At 40.3% G+C, this 22,101-nt stretch overlaps 1 protein-coding gene across 1 annotated transcript in view; it reads left to right on the top strand.

Moving 5' to 3' along the window:
- Nucleotides 1-22,101, top strand: part of LOC139172475 (uncharacterized) — a gene marked incomplete at its 5' end in the record, with an annotated part of 185,065 nt that overhangs the window by 95,245 nt on the left and 67,719 nt on the right. The window contains 1 exon segment of the mRNA XM_070761622.1: nt 11,142-11,235. Within this exon segment, the coding sequence (XP_070617723.1) occupies nt 11,142-11,235 (94 nt within the window).

The raw sequence follows: 22,101 nt of genomic DNA, 5'->3' as shown, positions 1-22,101 counted from the left end.
TAACAATCCTGGGCCTAGAAAGCCTAGAACTACGGCGCCTAAAACACGATTTGAGTATTGCCCAAAAGATCATATGCTGCAACGTCCTACCGGTCAATGACTACTTCAGCTTCAACCGCAACAACACAAGAGCAAGCAACAGATTCAAACTTAATACGAACCGCTCCAAACTTGCATGTAAAAAATATGATTTCAACAATCGAGTTATCGAAGCATGGAACTCATTACCGGACTCAATTGTGTCAGCCCCTAACCCCCAACATTTCTCCCTTAGACTCTCCACGATTGACCTCTCCAGGTTCCTCAGAGGCCAGTAAGGGGCGTACATAAGTGCACTGGTGTGCCTTTCGTCCCCTGTCCAATTGTCTTTCCTTTCTTTCACCTATCATATATATTCTCTTCCTTTCATATATCCTCTCCTCTAAGTTCACTTTTACCCTTATATATATTACCACATGTCTATTTTTCTTCCTATGTATTTGTGTATTGGACAAATGAATAAATAAATAAAATAAATAAATAAAAATAAAAATAAATCATGTGACCGACCCAAATTTACACTTGCTACAGTCAAAAGTAGTCAAATGTTAAATACAAACAATAAAAAGCATTAAGAAGTCAGTTGTGAGCCAAGGACTGTTTGTAGAGTGCTCCCATGTGTGTTTAGTGAACAAGTGGTTGCCGATCAATTTCCGGTCACAATTCAAAGTGTTGGTTATGACCTTTAAAGCCCTTCATGGCACTGGACCAGAATATCTCCGAGACCGCCTGCTGCCGCACGAATCCCAGCGACTGATTAGGTCCCACAGAGTGGGCCTTCTCCGGGTCCCGTCAACTAAACAATGTCGGTTGGCAGGCCCCAGGGGAAGAGCCTTCTCTGTGGCGGCCCCAGCCCTCTGGAACCAACTCCCCCCTGAGATTAGAACTGCCCCTACTCTCCTTGCCTTTCGTAAGCTCCTTAAGACCCACCTTTGTCGTCAGGCATGGGGGAACTGAGACATCTCCCCCGGGCATATACAATTTATGAATGGGAAATAGAAGAACTTCTCGAGCATCCTCTTCCAAAACAGAGAAACATTGTAAGAAGTCACCAAGCACATTTTAGCAGCGGATTCCTTTGCAACCTGAAATCACCGGGAGAGACGTTACTCCCTGTTTATTCTTGAGTAATCGCCTCCCTACCACCTTTCACATTAGTGCTGCAAGACTTAGGTTTCTCTCCAGCGACAAGCAATTCTTTCTTTCTCCTTCTCTTCACCTTCCTCCCGGGGAACATACAATTAGGATACAATCGGGCAACAATATAGCCAGGTTAACTCATTTGGAGAGTTTGTGAGAGCAAATGCCGGCTATCCAGTCTTTCACGAAGCGCCAACTTTCTCACCATTCTTAAGTAACCGAAGGAATAATAATTTCAAAACAGCTTAAGGAGGGAAGGGGAAAAAAGACAATTCATTTAGGTTTGTCAAAACTCTCCCACCTTGGAAGCCTATTGGATTTCAAAGAGAGGATGAAGTTAGCTTATGGCCCACCTTAACGCAGACTTTACAATTCAGCAAATGGTTCAACGCGAGCATTCGGGGGTTTTAGAGTACAGCCAACAGAGAAACATGTTGTTCCATTTTTTTTTAAAGCGAGGTTTTGTGAATGCTCAAGAACTTTGAGCTGTGTGGTCTTCAACTCCCAGAGGTCCTCAGCCAACATTGAGAAACTCGGTCCCGAAGTTAAAGGTCAGATAGTCTTCAACAAATGACTGTAATCAAGTTTTCCGATTAGTCATAGTTCATGAGGGTCATTCATTGGGTCAGTCACATGACTGACCCGAATTTATTCTTGCGGCTGTCATTGAGCAAACATGGAGGATGGAAAGCCAGCACAGTGATTGTAAAACAATTACTAAGGTAGTTGTTTGTAATGGCAGGTTTTGACAACAATTGGAAATCACTTCCAGTTAGGATAGGATAGGATAGGATAGAAACATAGAAACATAGAAGACTGACGGCAGAAAAAGACCTCATGGTCCATCTAATCTGCCCTTATACTATTTTCTGTATTTTATCTTAGGATTAATCTATGTTTATCCCAGGCATGTTTAAATTCAGTTACTGTGGATTTATCAACCATGTCTGCTGGAAGTTTGTTCCAAGCATCTACTACTCTTTCAGTAAAATAATAGTTGCTTTTGATTTTCCCCCCAACTAACTTCAGATTGTGTCCCCTTGTTCTTGTGTTCACTTTCCTATTAAAAACACTTCCCTCCTGGACCCTTTAACATATTTAAATGTTTCGATCATGTCCCCCCTTTTCCTTCTGTCCTCCAGACTATACAGATTGAGTTCATGAAGTCTTTCCTGATACGTTTTATGCTTAAGACCTTCCACCATTCTTGTAGCCCGTCTTTGGACCCGTTCAATTTTGTCAATATCTTTTTGTAGGTGAGGTCTCCAGAATTGAACACAGTCTTCCAAATGTGGTCTCACCAGCACTCTATACAACAGGATCACAATCTCCCTCTTCCTGCTTGTTATACCTCTAGCTATGCAGCCAAGCATTCTACTTGCTTTTCCTACTGCCTGACTACACCCCTCACCCAGGATAGGATAGGATAGGATAGGAGAGGAGAGGAGAGAAGAGAAGAGAAGAGAAGAGAAGAGAAGAGAAGAGAAGAGAAGAGAAGATAATTCTTTATTGGCCAAGTGTGATTGGACACACAAGGAATTTGGTGCATATGCTTTCAGTGTACATAAAAGAAAATATAGATTTGTCAAGAATCACATGGTACAATACTTGATGATTGTCATAGGGGTCAAATAAGCAATGAAAAAACATTATTAATAAAAATCTTAGGATAAAAGTAACAAGTTACAGTCATACAGTCCTAAGTGGGAAGAAAAGGATGATAGGAATGATGAGAAAAAACTAGTAGAAATAGAAGTGCAGACTTAGTAAAAGGTTTCAGAGTGTTGAGGGAATTATTTGTTTAGCAGAGTGATGGCATTTGAGAAAAAACTGTTCTTGAGTCTAGTTGTCTTGGTGTGCAGTGCTCTGTAGCAACGTTTTGAGGGTAGGAGTTGAAACAGTTTATGTCCAGGATGCGCGGGGTCAGTAAATATTTTCCCCGCCCTCTTTTTGACTCGTGCAGTATACAGGTCCTCAATGGAAGGCAAGTTGGCAGCAATTGTTTTTTCTGCAGTTCTTATTATCCTCTAAAATTTGTATTTAGGGTGAGATTTCTTTCTGTTCGTTGGCCGTTGTCCCTCCTGGATGGCTAGAGCTATCAAACAAGGCTGACTTTGCCTGAAATTAAACCTCCTTGTCCTGTGATGTTTCATTAAGTTTTTGGCATTGTCTTTTATCCTTGGTATTAACCTTTGACTGACTGCAATGTTGACCCTTCTCCAGTTAGACAGGCTCTGTAGCTCAATTGTTTGTTGGATTTTAAATTGGCAGTCCTGGGCAAGGAAACATATTCTTGTTAGAATCTATAGAACATTTAGTGCATCTGTCATTGTTAGAAACTGCCAGCCAGGGTAGAAGAAGGGATCAAGTGAGGACCTAGTTTGGTATCCTTGAGAAAAAGCCTTATCACTTGCCACAAAGCAGAGGGAGTCAACCTATTCTCCAAAGCCTCTCGGGGTAGAGCAAGAAACAATGGGTGGAAACTAAATAAGGAGAGAAGTAACTTAGAACTAAGGAAAAATATCCCGACAGAACAATTAACCAGTGGAATTGCTTCCCTCCAGAAGTTGTGAATACTCCAACACTAGAGGTTTTTAAGAAGATGTTGGATAACCATTTGTCTGAAGTAATGTTGGGGTGGTGGTGGACTAGAAGACCTCCAAAGTCCCTTCCAACTCTGTTGTTGTTGTTGTTGTTGTTGTTGTTGTTATTATTATTATTATTATTATTATTATTATTATTATTATTATCACCATCAATACAACACAGCAAACGAGATCACTATGCTGGATTTCTTATTTCATCACCAGTCGGGTGCTTCCCAAGCACCTAGGACTATATGATGTAGCAGCAAATTATGTGTGCCGATCCCAGTAAAGTGGCCTTTTGCAATTGACAGATGGAGAATTTTTCAATATATCTTAAGTAGAATTTATGACGACAATGTGAAAAATAAATTCCAATCACTTTTTGTATGTGAAGAAATGTAAACCGGAGCTAAGGAAGAAATTGAAACTTATTGTAAATAATATAACCCCCTAAATGGTGGTGGGGACCACTGGGACCACTTTCACTGGCTTATGACAGAGTCATTGCAGCTCGATTTTTAGTTCTTCATATTTCAGTATTGTTGTTGTTGTTGTTGTTGTTGTTGTTGTTGTTGTTGTTATCTTGTTGTTCCTAGGGGCAGGCAAGCAATCTGCAAGCAAGCAGAGCCACTTCTGAATAACAAAACTAGTAATTTTATTACCTACCGCCTATGTTACAAGAATCTCATCTTGTAACTTGCCTTCCCTTGAGAATAACCAGACAAGGCTTCACAGAACTTGGGAGAGGTCAAGTTTACATCACTTGTGGCTACTCAAGCACTCTAAGCTAGGCCCTCACTTGATCCATCTTTTCAGTCTGGCTGACAACTTCCCCACAATCACCTACTTTTCATACTTTCTCCATATGGGGGAGGTAATTCAGGCCAGGTGAAGATGGTGACATAAATGACGTTGAGTAGGATCAGAACTTCCATTCAACTTTTCCGCGGAGTCGCGCTCTCCTATTTCAAGTGGTAATTAACGTTTTGAAAACGTAAGTGAGATTTCAGGGCACTGTTCTCTCTGACCTCCCAAACAGTAGTAATAGTGTGATTCCTGCAATCCTCTTGCCAAGAAAATACTTCACTTCTGCCTTTGCATCCTGTGGTTATTCCCCACTGTACTGGCAGCTGATCACACTAAAGAAGCTAAGAACGTTGCTTCTGGTACTACATCTGGAGTAAATTACTGTTCTTTGACCCCGTATAGGCACGAAATACAGTTAGAGAACATTTCAAATCTTTGAGGTTAGAAGGTCTGGAGTCTCCCCTAATGAGTCTGCTGAATGCTGGCATCAAAACTCCTTCAGAACACACATCTGTAAAAAAAACCAACACTTTAAAAAAAAAAAAAACCTAATAGCAAAAGCATCATTTAAAGATCATTTCCTGAATTGCTTTGCCCACATTATGCAAAGTCACCAGAGCCATTGGCCACAACCATGTTGGAGGTAGAAATTTTTTGAAGGCAAGCAAGTCTTTATAGATTCCTGCTTTTTTCCCAAGGTCTGTCTCTAAGGACCATTTGAATCTATATTAATTTCCTTTCTGGCAGTTATGTGGCTGAGTATGAACTGCACTATTTCACTTTTAATCTGTCAGTAATTTAGTAATGCGCAAACTAATTATGCAAGATATTAATGTAATCGGTTTGGGGAGCTATAAAATCAATGTGTTTTTACAGACCGTGTTACGGTGAACTGCCTTATTATAATCATATGTCAGTTACTGATCATATGCAGGGTTTCATTGATGTGTTAATATAAACATAACCATCTATCCTTTTCAATGACATATTCATTAAATTTCTTTTTCTTTTTCATTTTAAAGATTCCAACTGTTTCTTTTCAACAGTTGTGTTTATTCGCTGGCTTCCAACCCATCTGGCAGAATAATGTGGTTAAACTGCAGATATGAAGTTCTATATCCAGATGACAAATTCTGCAGCCAGACAAGACTATGGATAACTCCATTTTATCTCCTCGTTGACTTTCCATCTTTCTTATCCTGCCTTCTGGGGCTTTAGGGCAGTGTTTCCCAACCCTGGCAACTTGAAGATATCTGGACTTCAACTCCCAGAATTCCCCAGCCAGCATTTGCTGGCTGGGGAATTCTGGGAGTTGAAGTCCAAATATCTTCAAGTTGCCAAGGTTGGGAAACACTGCTTTAGGGAATAGGTTGTCCTGCCTCTTCTTTGTGGCAGCCCCTCAGATATCAGAAAGCTGCTCTCATATCATCACTGGTCCTTCTTTTCATTAAACTAACCATACCCGATTCCTGCAACCTTCCTTTATATTTATTTATTTATTTATTTATTTTATTTATTCAATTTTTATGCCGCCCTTCTCCTTAGACTCAGGGCGGCTTACAACATGTTAGCAATAGCACTTTTTTAACAGAGCTAGGCTATTGCCCCCACAATCCGGGTCCTCATTTTACCCACCTCGGAAGGATGGACGGCTGAGTCAACCTTGAGCTGGTGATGAGACTTGAACCACTGACCTTCAGATCTACAAGTCAGCTTCAGTGGCCTGCAGTACAGCACTCTACCTGCTGCGCCACCCCAGCTCCAAGATATGTTTTATCTTCCGTGTTAAACTCTTGACAGCTCAATTTTGCAAATGGTTCAGGATTGGGCTGCTAAAATTTTGCAAAATTGCAATAAATAAGAGTGAGAACATGAGTGGAGAGAGAGTTAAGGAAGCAAAGCAGTCCAATTGCTATGCTTAACCCAAGCAAGTGTACAAAAGAACTTAATAATAAGTAAGGAAGTTCTGTTTCGCAGCTAGAAGACTCATAAGAACCTAAGAAGAACCATGCTGAATCAGGCCAAAGTCTATCGAGTCCAGCATTCTGTGTCACACAGTGGCCCCCCAATTGTCCATGGGGATCTTGAGCAGAAAGAGAAGGCAAAACCCTCCCTTTCCCCAGACCCACAACAAATGGTACTCAAAGGAATCTTGCCTGCCTCAACCAACATAGAGGCGGCACATGGACATCCATTTCAATAACCACCGATACTGTTGGCTCCATGAATTTATCTAATCCTGCCTTGAAGCTATCCAGGCTGACAGCTGTCACAACCTCTTCTGGAAGTGACTTTCATAAACCAACGACCCTCTGGGTGAAGAAATATTTATAACTCCTATTACGTCACCCCCTAATTCTTCTGTTCATTACACTAGGCATGCCCAACTCATGCGCTTGAACACAAACAGAGTTTGCAATCCTAAATTGCATTAACAGCGACCGATAAGGTCCCACAGAGTTGGCCTTCTCTGGGTCCCGTCGACCAAACAATGTCATCTGGCGGGCCCCAGGGGAAGAGCCTTCTCTGTGTTGGCCCCGGCCCTCTGGAACCAACTCCCCCCAGAGATTAGAACTGCCCCCACCCTCCCTGTCTTTCATAAACTACTCAAGACTCATTTCTACCGCCAGGCATGGGGGAGTTGAGATAGCTCTTCCCCCTAGGCCATTACAAGTTATGCATGGTATGTTTGTGTGTATGTTTGGTTTTATAATAGGGGTTTTTAGTTGTTTTTTATTATTGGATTGTACATGTTGTGTTTATTATTGTTGTTAGCCGCCCCGAGTCTGCAGAGAGGGGCGGCATACAAATCCAATGAATTATTATTATTATTATTATTATTATTATTATTATTATTATTATTGTTGTTGTTGTTGTTGTTGTTGTATACTATAGTTTCCGAACTTCCAGTAGGCCTGTTGGACTGTTTTTCGCCTTCCCCAGGCTTCAGGAGGCTTTCCTAAAGCCTGAGAAGGACAAAAAACAGCCCAATGGGCCTAACGGAAATTTATTTCTGAACTTCCAGTAGACTTGTTCGGCCTGTTTTAGGTCATCCGCAGGCTCTGGAGGCTTTCTTGAAGCCTGTGGATGGCAAACACTGACCCAATGGGTCTTCTGGAAGTTTGGAGGCTTCAGTGAAGACTGCCGCGTGCACGGGGGTGGGCACTAAGGATAAGGGGACCAGACGTCCTGCTTTCAGGCAATTTGTCCCGCATCTCGTGGTGTTTTCAAAAAGTCCCGATTTTTCAAAAACGGGACATCTGGTCACCTTAAGCGAAGGGGAAGGGTCAGGCCAATCTGCAACAGTCTTGGGCTTGGAGACGTTGGCCGGGAGGAGCACCACCTCCGACGTCCAAAGGTCTGGCTGCAAGGAGACAGCTTCGGGCTCCGAGCATGCTCCCTGAGCGAGGGAGGCTGGGCCTTAAAAAAAACTGATGCCGAGCAGCTCTTCCCAGCCCCGTAGATGGAGTGGCGTGGGCTGGTGGTTCTGGCTCCTCTTCCTCCTGCTCGGTTCCTGCCTCCTCTGCCGGTGCCGATCTCGGGAAAGCACTAAATGAGTGCCAATCACTGTCTCTCGTAGGTTTGGGAAACAACCGATCTGACCTCTGAGTGTTTTTTCCCCCCCTCTCTCCCAGCAATTGTTTTGCCTAAGCATCGGTGCTTTTTGTAAGCTGGTTTGAAACCTGTGTGAGTCCGTCTGTGTTCTCCCCCCCCCCCTGGAATGGTGTCCCGCTTTACCAAAGTCTGATCACTTTAACTGAGGGGGGTGTTGTACGCATATGCATGGGAGAGAGAGCATTGCACTGGCTGCCGATCGGTTTCCGGTCACAATTCAAAGTGTTGGTCATGACCTTTAAAGCCCTACATGGCATTGGGCCAGAATACATCTGGAACCATCTTCTACTGCACGAATCCCAGCGGCCGATAAGGTCCCACAGAGTTGGCCTTCTCCGGGTCCCTTCGACCAAACAATGTCATTTGGCGGGCCCCAGGGGAAGAGCCTTCTCTGTGGCGGCCCCGGCCCTCTGGAACCAACTCCCCCCAGAGATTAGAACGGCCCCCACCCTCCTTGTCTTTTGCAAATTATTTAAGACCCACCTTTGTCGCCAGGCATGGGGGAGTTAAGTTATCCTTTCCCCCTAGGCTATTACAAGCTATGCATGGTATGTTTGTGTGTATGTTTGGTTTTTATAATAAGGGTTTTTTTAGTTGTTTTTATTAATTGGATTGTTCATGTTGTTTTACCACTGTTGTTAGCCGCCCCGAGTCTGCGGAGAGGGGCGGCATACAAATCCAATAAATAAATAATAATAATAATAATAATAATAATAATAATAATAATAATAATAATTGCATTATGGGTGAGGGCATGCGCATTCTTTTGGTACCCAAGCAAAAAAAAAAGCTGCACCATCACTGACCTAGGCGGTTGCAGTTATCCATATCCTTTGCTTGAGGACAGCATTGTTTCTCCAGGGCTGCCCACTTCCTTTTTATTATTATTATTCTCTTTAATCCTTCCCCGCTCCTCCCCTCATACAATATTGCGGTAATTTTACATCGCAGGGACTCCTTCTCGGGAGAGTTAAAAGATAGGTTGTAATCAAAAATCAATGATTCAAACCGAGCTTCCTCCTTCTACGATGCAGTTATGTCATTTGATAGCATCAATCCCGATCGCTTTAAATATAATCCATTGTTCTTTCAGCATGCCGAGGTTAACAGGGAGTGCGATGCCTGACTTCCCAGCAATTACCTCTGATTACAGGGACAGCATTTTCATGCCGTGACTCTTCCTTGCTTCTATAAATAATATCTGGAGACCACGGCGGTGGCAGTCAATAGCACGCCATGTTCTCACCCCAGCTCCGTTGTTGGATCAATACTACTCCATCGGAGGCATGACAACGCAATTCCCTCTCGTGCAAATATTACTCTAATGCAGTGCTTCTCAAATTGTTAACCTGATCCTACGCAGCTTCTGCTCAGGCAATCTCACTCTATTCACAAGAGCCTACAAAACTTTTGCCAGACCCATCCTAGACTACTGCTCATCTGTCTGGAACCCATACCACATCTCAGACATCAACACCCTCGAAAATGTCCAAAGATATTTCACCAGAAGAGCCCTTCACTCCTCCACTCGAAACAGAATATCCTATGAAAATAGACTAACAATCCTGGGCCTAGAAAGCCTAGAACTACGGCGCCTAAAACACGATTTGAGTATTGCCCACAAGATCATATGCTGCAACGTCCTACCGGTCAATGACTACTTCAGCTTCAACCGCAACAACACAAGAGCACGCAACAGATTCAAACTTAATATTAACCGCTCCAAACTTGACTGTAAAAAATATGACTTCAGCAACCGAGTTGTCGAAGCATGGAACTCATTACCTGACTGAGTAGTGTCAACCCCTAACCCCCAACATTTTCCCCTTAGACTCTCCACGATTGACCTCTCCAGGTTCCTCAGAGGCCAGTAAGGGGCGTACATAAGTGCACTGGTGTGCCTTTCGTCCCCTGTCCAATTGTCTTTCCTTTCTCTCACTTATCATATATATTTTCTTTCTTTCATATATCCTCTCCTCTAAGTTCACTTTTACCCTCATATATATTACCACATGTCTATTTTTCTTCCTATGTATTTGTGTATTGGACAAATGAATAAATAAAATAAATAAATATATAGTGGGACAGTCCTTCCTGGGGGAGGTTGTGAAGTGATGCTGGGGGACATATGACCCCAGGAAATATGGGGGTTTTGCTATAGGGAGCATTACACATGGCCTACCTGACTCTTATACCGGTACCTCCATTGTGTTGCTTGGTGTTGCATCCAGGGTAGCCCTCTCTAAAAGAAAACGGCTCACCAGTTCAATCAAACTTCTCAAACTTGTGAGACATTTCGCAGCAGGGCGCAATTTGGGGCTGGCAGGTCAGGTGGGCCGGGCTGTGATACAATCATGGCGGAGAATTGGGAGGAGGGTGTGAAATGTTTACTTCATCCTGGAAGGGGAGTAACAGAAAATAATTGAGAAGCACTGCTCTAAGGAAACCGCCATTTTATGATGCTGAAATAATAACAATAGCAACAACAACAGTAATAGTATTATTGGTCAATAATATTTGCGATGCATTTTTGAATGTTCAGTGACTGAGTTTCAAGTTTAATGAATTAAGTAGGTGATGGTGATGGTGATGATGATGATGATGATGATGATGATGATGATGATGATGGAGGATGAGAAATAACCCTTGACTTATGAGGCCAACATTTACATTGATAAGTAAGACATTGGTTAAATTGAACTTCACCTCATTTTTACAACCATTTCTTACCACCGTTTGAATCACTGCAGTTGTTAAGTGAATGACATCATCGGCAAATTTGATTTCCCTGTTGACTTTGTTTGTCCAAAGTCTCAAAGGGGAATCATGTGACCCCGAGACAACACAACCATCATAAATATGAGATAGTTGATCATGGAACCAAAAGGATGCTGAAACGGTTGTGTGAAAAATGATCACTTTTTTTCAGAGTTGTTGATAGATCTTCTGTCCTATCTATCTACCTACCTATCATTTCTATCTATCTTCTATCTATCTATTATCTATCTATCTATCTATCTATCTATCTATCTATCTATCTATCTATCTATCTGTTGTGGTTAGCTCTGGCCCAGCTCCTGCCCCAAGGACTGTGGATGTGGGGGAGACATCCACATGCTGCAGGCCTGTTTTTCCCCCAGTGTAATCTGATGATGAAGGCTCCTCTGACCAAGAAGACATGAGTGACAGGGAGGAGGAGAGTGTGGCAGACAGCTCAGAAGGAGATCAATTATCTAGCTCCTCCTTGGATTCAGAACAAGAATTAATGATACAGCCACGCATGCAGAGAGTGATGCATAGGCAACAACAACTGAGAGATTATTATCAAAGAAAATGAGGCCACCTGTGGTTGGGTGGGGCTGTGGTCATTAGTGAGGCTGCTATAAATAGCAGCCTGTGGGTTTGGCCATTGTGGAGGATTATCTGATCCTTGTGTTTCGTGACTGCTTTACTGACTTTGACCTTTGATGTGCTGATTTTTCCTCGCTTTGAAACTAAACCAGAGCAAAGTGTGTTTGTGAAAGAAGAAGGACTGTGAATTGCCTCACAGCTGCAAGCTAAGTATCACAGAACTGATAAGGGACATGTACAAATTTCCAGTGCTCTTTGCTATACCAAAAGAGGGCTTGGTTTAAGTGAATTTTCATTTTAAAGAACATTGTTTTGAATTTTCAAATGTGTGTGTGTCTGAAATTTGTACCTGTGAATTTTTGGGAGGAGTCTACCAGAGAGTCCAACAGAACACTATCCATATTACATGTTTATTTTAACATTTTAATAACTATATTTCAGTATAAATCATTCTTTAAAATATAGACTACATTTATGTATTTTTCTCAAAAGGAGCCTGAGAGTTTCACAAGATTCTCAAAGGCAATTGAATCCTGCCTTAGGATAACAAAATATAAGCATTTTCAGGCTTTAAATACCAACCAGGATGTTAATCAGAATCTAGCAACCAACAATCAAACGTGACTCCATTTTACACCCAACGTAATACAGATTTGAGCATCCTCAAATTTTCAGAAGGAAAAAGTTTCTTTGGCTGCTCCTTCTCCTCCTCCTCCTCCTTCTCATTAACATGTCACAGAGGCGTCAAAATATGTGAGCCAGTTCACCAAGTGCAATATGAAATATATTAATAGTCATCGCAGAATCATAATGAGCCAACAGTTCTAAAACAAGATAATGTGAAATCTTAACAGAAGAAATTATTCCTTAGCAATGACAAACATCTGCTATCATCTATTTTTGCCAACTGAAAATTAAATAAGTGTTAACAATAAACTAACTATTGTTATTTTACCTTGTTTTTTTAAGCACTGGGTAATTTAAGAGGGATTAGACGTTGTGGAGTAGAGCTAGTAGTAGCTTCTATGGGTTCATTCCAAAAACTCATTTGTATTAAAGTTTGTTGCAAAATCAAAACCAGAAGCACACACAGAGCTAACTGATTCAATAGCTTCTTTATAAACATAAGAACAGATGAATTTACAATATCATTAGCAGATTTTTTTTCTTCAAGTAAATACAAGCAGGAGACTTAGTTTCATTTCAGCAAAGAGTACAGAGAGGAGAGTGCAGACTGGAGACTGGAGCCACACCCAGCCTTAAGCTTAGGTTTTTCAGTTTCGATTCTCTGCACAGACTGAAAGTGTTTAGCTCTCATTGGCTGACTTAGTTGCTATGCCTATTCATTGGCCGACCTAGTTAACATTGGCTCTCCCAGTTCATGAATATCTTAACAATTTAGACTTTTCAGCTTTTGTCTCAAATGTTTGAAGTTTTGAAAGATGCTCTCTCATCCTAATGTATATTTCTCCTGTCTTTTCCCAACCTATCTTCTTTAATAAAATGTTCTTGTGGCAGGAAATGCTACTCTAAGTACAATCTTCACTTAAGGAGATAAATCTGGCATCTGTAATTATATTTATTAGTCCCTATAGAGATGGTTTTATTTTATTTCAGAGGAACCTACCTTTGAATAGTAGGGAAGGAATGTAGTAGTGGAATTAGAGGGCAGAGGCTGAACATCCAATATGAGTAGAACCCAACTGGAATAAACTGGTATTTGACTCAGAAGGGTCCGAGTCTGCGGAGAGGGACGGCATACAAATCTAATAAATTATTATTATTAATTATTATTATTATTTATAGCTGAAGGATTTATGAAGGATTTATGTCTGATCTGATTCAGCAAAGGATCATACAGTTTAACATGGCTTGTATTCGTATTATTTTGTTGTAAGTTGATTGAGAAGGGCTGCATAGAAATCTGAATGAATGAATCAATCAATCAATCAATCAATCACTCAATCAATATGAAATAAAAATTTGTGCCATGGTCAGGGTCCATGATGTTTATTTCAAAGTTTTGACAGGAGCACAGAAATGGCTTCCAAACTAATGATGCTTTAGTTCAGGTCCCAGAATTCCCCAGCTAGCATGTCTTAAAGTTGCCAAGGTTGGACAACCCTACTTTATCCACATCAAGATATGAATGGGGAAGGCCCCAATTCCTCTTCAGCACTTGGCCATAAGGCAAGGAAGCATGGTAAATGGTCTGCAGTACCACGGACAGTTCCAGGAATGGAGGTCTGGAGGGTCTGGAGGTAGACATGGATCTTAGCAATTGCTCCTTTTCCTGGTCTATCCTTCTGAGATGCTCTCCTTGATCTTGAAACTATCTTTCTTCTTTTAATTATGACTATATATGGGACCACCCCTAAGCATGTTGACCCCATTATACACCTCTTGACCCAACACATACATAAGATAGCCATTTAAAAAGAAGCATATTCTTCCAGCGAGCTGGGTTTCAGGGAAACCTACATCTAACGGTGAAGATCTTGGCTGAAACTCGACAATTTTCAGAAAAATTTTCCAGGTTTGTTTTCATTTCTTATTTCAACTCCCCATCTTAAATATGCAGCTCTGGTTGACTCACAAACAGCTAATATATTGCAGGGTAATTTTATTTTTTAAAAAACCTTTTAAAAACTGTAGCCCTTTATCATTTATAACTTGAATTCACACATTTCTATTTATCATTTCTACTGCACATAAATATATATGATGTAGAATTTGCTCCTGTTTCTTTATCACCTATGAATACTGTGTATTGATTGCATGCTTCTTGTTTTAAATATGCAAAAGCGTTAATATTTTTTTGCCTCTGCTTAGCACATGATTTCTTCTACAAAATGTTTAATAATATTTATTCTTTTTTTGGATTACTTTTCACAACTCAAGGTGCTGGTACAGATTATTAATGGGAAGGAAGGGAGGTGAGTAGATGTTACAAATTCTCTCCCAAGGGAATCTAAGGCTGGCTCATTTACATCTATAGTAGTGAACTGAAAGGCTCATTGGAAGGAGTTCAGAAGTTGGATCACACAGCAGAATTACTTATTTGTCAGAACAATGTTAGAGCTTAGTCTTCCTGTTTTAGGATAAATAATAATTTCCCATTCATTTCTACATTATCAAAAAAGCACAACCAAGAATGTTCTTTCTGCGCCAACTCAGGAAGCTCAAACTGCCCAAGGAGCTGCTGATACAGCTCTACAGAGGAATCATTGAGTCTGTCATCTGCACCTCTATAACTCTCTGGTTTGGCTCTGCAACCCAACAAGACCAACACAGACTTCAGAGGCGAATCAGAACTGCAGAAAAAACAATTGCTGCCAAAGTGCCTTCCATTGAGGACCTGTATACAGCACGAGTCAAAAATAGGGCAGGGAAAATATTTACTGACCCCTCACATCCTGGACATAAACTGTTTCAGCTCCTACCCTCAAAACGTTGCTACAGAGCACTGCACACCAAGACAACTAGACACAAGAACAGGTTTTTTTCAGAATGCCATCACTCTGCTAAACAAATAATTCCCTCAATACTGTCAAACTTTTTACTAAATCTGCACTATTATTTCTACTAGTTTGTTCTCATCATTCCTATCACCCTTTCCCTCCTACTTAGGACTGTATGACTGTAACTTGTTGCTTGTATCCTAAGATTTTTATTAATATTGATTATTTCTTTATTGCCTATTTGACCCCTATGACAATCATTAAGTGTTGTACCTAATGATTCTTGACAAATCTATATTTTATTTTGTGTACACTGAGAGCATATGCACCAAGACAAATTCCTTGTGTATCCAATCACACTTGGCCAATAAAGAATTCTATTCTATTCTATTCTAAGAGCCCAGAGTGCCTCCTTCTCTGTCACAAACCCAGTGATCAACACACATATAAGGAAGAACCTAAATAATAAGCATTAACAGTCTAAGATGAAACAATACAGCTAAACAAACCAGGTACTGTAGGTATGCAAATTATAACAATCCTGATCAAGTCAGATAACAGAAGTCATATACATATTTTTAAAATAAATAAATAAATAAAATCCAGCAACTGCACCTTTTTGTGACAAAGTGCTGACCACTTTATCTAGCTCAGGGGTAAACAAACAAACTTTGTGAAGTTTCAAATCCCAGCATACAATATAGGTCATGAGCTATTCATGGTAACGACTCCGGTGTCTTTCCCTTCCAGATTCTAACTAACGCTTAGTATTAAATGTCATAAATAATTAAGTTATATTTTGATTTGTTGGGATTTTTTTTTAAAAAAAATACTGTTCTTCTATGGTATTTGAAAATGATCAGGCACCCAAAATAAAGCTGTGAATTTCAAGGGCTGAAGAATAGATAGGAAATGTGGTAGGAAAATGTGTGGTTTAATCATTGATAACTAGACAGACGTGATAAAGGTTTCTGCTTAAATAGTTCTCACTTAAATACTTTATTTAAAAGTTTGCCATTATCTTGAAACAAAGCTGATGAATGCTTAAGCAATGAAATAATGTGCATACTAAATACAATAATAAAGTTTATTTTTTTAAAAAAAAAGTGGGAGAATTTTGTGGGGAGAGGGTTTAGGAAAAAAGGGATAAAAGTAAGCTTTCTTAGAGACAGAACAAAAATCTCATTGAAAGAAAAGAGGGTCTAAGCATGGAATTGAACAAGATAGGTAAATTCTTTTATCCAGTGATAGAAACTAGCTCTTTGTGAATTAGGTCTGAACTGATTCAAAACGTGAGTTTAGTTTATCAATCCAATTCTATTTAAAAGTCCCAATAAATTCAAATCAAGATGATTTGCACATCACATGAGATGTATACTTATTTTATTTTATTTTATTTATTTTGTCCAAAACACAATGAGGGTTTTAGTGGGTATATATATATACACACAGTAAAATACATTATGAAGGTTATAGAGGAGATACTCATAGTAAAATATATCTATGAAAGAATAGAAAAGAAAGTTTAGTAATAGAACATATCAATGAAAGAATAGAAGAAGAGATATAGGAATAGAAGAAAGGTATAGGAGATATAGGAGAGACAATAGGACAGGGGATGGAAGGCACTCTAGTGCACTTGTACTCGCCCCTTACTGACCTCTTAGGAATCTGGATAAGTCAACCATGGATAATCTAAGGGTAAAGTGTTGGGGATTTGGGGATGACACTACGGAGTCTGGTAATGAGTTCCACCCTTCGACAATGAGTCTCAGCTGTAGGTATATAAAAAAGAGACAGACATCCCTGGAGATGGGCAGCCCAAACAATGAGCGATACGGGAGGAAGCAGTAGGAGCTAATCCTCCATTTATTAACAGGTCTGAAGTTAAAATGACAGAGCTAATTATAGGTGGGAAGTAGGTGGATGGGCCTATCACATGTGTAATGGCCAAATTGATCAATGATGTACAAAGTTGAATATCTCTTCAATGGTGGTTTCTGGAGATCATGAAGGTCTTGGCATATTTGGGTCTTTTCCCTTGTAAGATATGTATGTATGTATGTGTGTGTGTGTGTGTGTGTGTGTGTATGTATGTATGCATGTGTATATATATATGTGTGTGTATACAAGTGTACACACACACACACACACACACACACACATATATATATATATATATATATATATATATATATATATATATATATGTCACATGTTTAAGCTGAATTTGAAAGTTAAGGGAGACTAGGATAGATCTATTTCGGCCTTATTTTGGCCTCATCAGCTAGCCATACCCACTGGGACTTGAACCTGCAACCTTTGTCTTATGTATGTATATATGTAGATATATATATGTAGATTGTTCTGAGTTCGGGTTTTGCCCTGTGTAATATTTTGCATGTTTATGTGACGTTTCGGTGAAATCACATTCACCATCATCAGGCTGAAGTTTCCAAGCTTCGTGCTGTTGTAAAATGGAATGTTTGCAACTGTCATATCTTCCTAGTATATTGTGTGGGGGTGGAGATTTGGTTTGATATACACTTATATACACACACACATATATACACACACACTTATACACACACACACATATATATATACACACACATACATACATACATACATACATACATACATACATGTTTTTGCTGAATTTGAAAATTAAGGGTGATTCAACAGAAAATATACATAGCAAATAGATAGATAGATAGATAGATAGATAGATAGATAGATAGATAGATAGATAGATGATAGGTAGGTAGGTAGGTAGGTAGGTAGATGATATATAGATAGATGATAGATAGATAGATATAGATAGATAGATAGATAGATAGATAGATAGATAGATAGATAGATAGATGATATATAGATAGATGATAGATAGATAGATAGATAGATAGATAGATAGATAGATAGATAGATAGATAGATAGATAGATAGATAGATAGATAGATAGATGTTTTTGTAGATAGATATATGTATATATGTATGTGCGCAAACCGGTAGCAACAGGTTTTAGAACCACATGTATATATACACACACATATATATATACATTCGTATACGTACATATGTATGTATGTATGTATGTGCATGTACCTGTATATACTATACGTGTGTATGTGTGTATATATGCATATGTGGTTCTAAAACCCGTTGCTACCGGTTTTTGCATCTATCTATCTATCTATCTATCTATCTATCTATCTATCTATCTATCTATCTACCTACCTACCTACCTACCTACCTACCTCTATCTATTTATCTATCTATCTATCTATCTACCTATCTATCTATCTATCTATCTATCTATCTATCTATCTATCTACAGTATATACATATACATACATATGTATGTGTGTATGTATGTATATGTGTGTGTGTGTGTTTGTAGATTTGTTTTCGTAGATTTTCATGGGTACAGGTATGAAGGTCTTGGCATATTCGGGTTTCTTCCCGTGTAAGTTTCCAGGAATCTCTGAAACTTACACATCCTACAACATTTTCTTGGGACATATATATATATTTGCCTTCCTCCGTGTCATGCAACATTAGCTGAAATCTATGGGATCCTACATCTCCCTTAACTTATGCTCTCCTTGCGGCTAGAAATCTATACTTTTGGCTCATTTAAAAAAAATGTCTGTTTTCTCTCTCTCTCTCCAGGCAGTTCCCACCCATCAGCCCATTTTCCCTACCCCCCCAGAAACCTAACTGAAATTCAGTAGCTACAGGACAAGACATCACTGTTCTTTATCTTTCTACACTCAATACCAGAAGAAATATAGGCTGATGCAAAGAATATAGAAACTCTTGGAGTTTACATGAAGCCCCACTACCACCCCGAAACCTTTCTTTGTGTGTGCGTGCATGCGTGCGTGTGTGTGTGTGTGTGTGTGTGTGTGTGTAGGGGCAAAGACTGGTTTTGCCATATTCAATGGACCACCCTGGCATGAATTGCCATTAATATGCCATTTCCTGTTCCTGCTATCACAATATAAAAGACCTTTGGTCTGACCTTTTTATGAAAACATCCTTTGTTGAGAATGAAAGCGACTCAGTGTTAGACCCCCTTATCTATAGAGCTTAGCCAGCAGATCAAATCCAAAAGGCAGAATTCATTTACTTTGTATTAAATGCGCTCAGTTAAGAAGTTTCAATTTTGGCAGAAAGGTGTATTAATCACCAGGAAAGAGGGTTGGGTGGGAGGGGGTGGGTTGTCTCACTTTTCACAGCTCCTGCTTGGCTTTCAATGCACTTCCATTCTTGTTTCTGAAAGAACAGGGTTTGCAATCGTTCTGGATTTGAATACAGTAAATACAGCAAAAGGAAGCTTTTTAAAATTACTCCCGGGGTCCTACTGTATACGACGTTCCTAGTAACGTCAGGATTACAACATCCCGTACGAAACTCTGCAGATTAAAATAAGAAGGCTAAAATGGTTTTAAACAACTGGATTTTATCCCATGGGAATCTATTTAAGGTTTTTGTGTTGCTTTGGAGCTGACTTAATTTCTATGCAGCCGATGAAGTTAAAATATGAATGGAAAACAGATACAAAACTTTCTTAAATGCAGAAATATTAGTATGTTTACAAAGCATTACAAAGAATGCAGAGAAGAGCAACCAAGATGATTAGGAGACTGGAGGCTAAAACATATGAAGAACGGTTGCAGGAACTGGGTATGTCTCCGGGTCCCATCGACTAAACAATGTTGTCTGGTGGGACCCAGGGGAAGAGCCTTCTCTGTGGCGGCCCTGACCCTCTGGAACCAACTCCCCACAGAGAGTAGAATTGTCCCCATCCTACTTGTCTTTCACAAACTCCTTAAAACCCACCTCTGCCGCCAGGCATGGGGGAATTGAGACATCTCCCCTGGGCTTATATAGTCTTATGCATGGTATGCTTGTGTTGTATGTTCTTTTTAATAATGGGTTTTTAGATTTTTAAATATTAGATTTGTTCTCTGTATATTGTTTTGTTGTTGTTGTGAGCCGCCCCGAGTCTGCGGAGAGGGGCGGCATACAAATCTAATAAATGATGATGATGATGATGTCTGGTTTAATGGAAAGAAGGACCAGGGGAGACATGATAGCAGTGCTCCAACATCTCAGGGATTGCCAAAAAGAAGAGGGAGTCAACCTATTCTCCAAAGGGTAGAACAAGAAGCAACGGATGGAAACTAAACAAGGAGAGAAGTAACTTAAAACTAAGGAGAAATTTCCTGACAGAACAATTAACTTATGGAACAACTTTCCTCCAGAAGTTGTGGATGCTCCAACACTGGAAGTTTTTAAGAAGATGTTGGGTAACCATTTGTCTGAAGTGGTGTAGGGTTTCCTGTCTAAGCAGGGGGCTGGACTAGAAGACCTCCAAGGTCCCTTCCAACTCTGTAATTCTATATACACAGAAGATTTCCAAAAATCTGCCCCCCCTTCAAATGAGTGGAAACTGCAATATTCAGGATGTCTAGTTTAGGCCTCTATGCTGGGTATTAGAAAACTGCCCACCGCCATCATGTCTGAAGCTGCTGTTGAAAATTATATCCATCTAGAAGAAAAGAAACCCAGCCTTGTAAACAAGTGGAGACTAAGGAAATTAAGCTACCATAATTACTAGCAAGCACAGTTATCTTCCTTTGATGTCTTTCACAGAGGAAGAGGCTCGGAAAGCTTTAATTTTCAAGACAATAAAGACCTCCTGAAAGATAGCTAATAATAAAATGGCTTTCCATGGTTTTGTGCTCAGGAAGAAGCAAAGAGGAAGTGACAGGCCATTTGATGTCGCTTGAAATGTGGGAAAGATTATGCCCCATTCCTAAAAAAAGAGGAAAATATGAATCGCCGATTGGAATTTAAGAAGGATGCTTGCAGATAAAAAGTTGACACTGGTGGCACTTTTCAAAACTGGTGTATAGGACTAATTCAACAGAGCTTGTTCTGTCGGGCTCTCTGGTAGACTCCTCCCAAAAATTCACATTTCAGACACACACACGTTTGAAAATTCAAAACAATGTTCTTTATAATGAAAATTCACTTAAACCAAGCCCTCTTTTAGTATAGCAAAGAGCACTGGTCTCCAAACAAACTGGTAATTTGTACAAGTCCCTTATCAGTTCTGTGATACTTAGCTTGCAGCTATGAGGCAATTCACAGTCCTTCTTCTTTCACAAAGTGAAACACACTTTGCTCTGGGTTAGTTTCCAAGCGGGGGAAAATCAGCACACAAAAGGTCAAAGTCAGTAAAGCAGTCACGAAACACAACGATCAGATAATCCTCCACAATGGCCAAACCCACAAGCTGCTATTTATAGCAGCCTCACTAATGACCACAGCCCCACCCAACCACAGGTGGCCTCATTTTCTTTGATAATCTCTCAGTTGTTGTTGCCTATGCATCGCTCTCCGCATGCGTGGCTGTATCATTAACTCTTGTTCTGAATTCAAGGAGGAGCTAGATAATTGATCTCCTTCTGAGCTGTCTGCCCCACTCTCCTCCTCCCTGTCACTCATGTCTTCTTGGTCAGAGGAGCCTTCATCAGCAGATTCCACGGGGGGGGGGGGCAAAACAGGCCTGCAGCATGTGGATGTCTCCCCCACATCCACAGTCCTTGGGGCAGGAGCTGGGCCAGAGCTAACCACAACAGAGCTATAATAGAATGTCAATATAGTTAGAACCGTTTTTAGGATATGCTCAATTTTTTTTAAAAAAAATGTCTTTGTGTTGTTCTGTGTATTGTATCTTTTTATGTATTTAAATGATAATAATAATTAATAAAGTTGGCATTGGCTTGCTTTAAGTTTGGATCATTCTGTCACTTTAGGGCAGGGGTGGGCTGCTGGGGGTTCGCAGGGGTTCGGGAAAACCTCTAGCTCGCCCCATTCACCCCTCCCATGAGTCCCCAAACAGCCTGTTTCGATTGCAGGTAAATGGAGGGCGTCTGCAGAGGCTCAGGGACAAATGCAAAAAATGGGCCTACTGGAAGTTCAGGAAGGGTAGAAACTGGCCTGTTTCCAGCCTCCAGAGGACCTTTGGAGCCTGGGGAGGCCATTTTTGCCCTTCTGGAGGCTTGAGAAAAGCACCCACCACCCAC

Source organism: Erythrolamprus reginae, chromosome 9, assembly GCF_031021105.1.
Source record: "Erythrolamprus reginae isolate rEryReg1 chromosome 9, rEryReg1.hap1, whole genome shotgun sequence".
NCBI classification, from domain to species: Eukaryota; Metazoa; Chordata; class Lepidosauria; order Squamata; family Dipsadidae; genus Erythrolamprus; species Erythrolamprus reginae.
The sequence above is the reverse complement of the archived record's forward strand: the minus strand, read 5'-3'. Positions and strand labels throughout refer to the sequence as shown.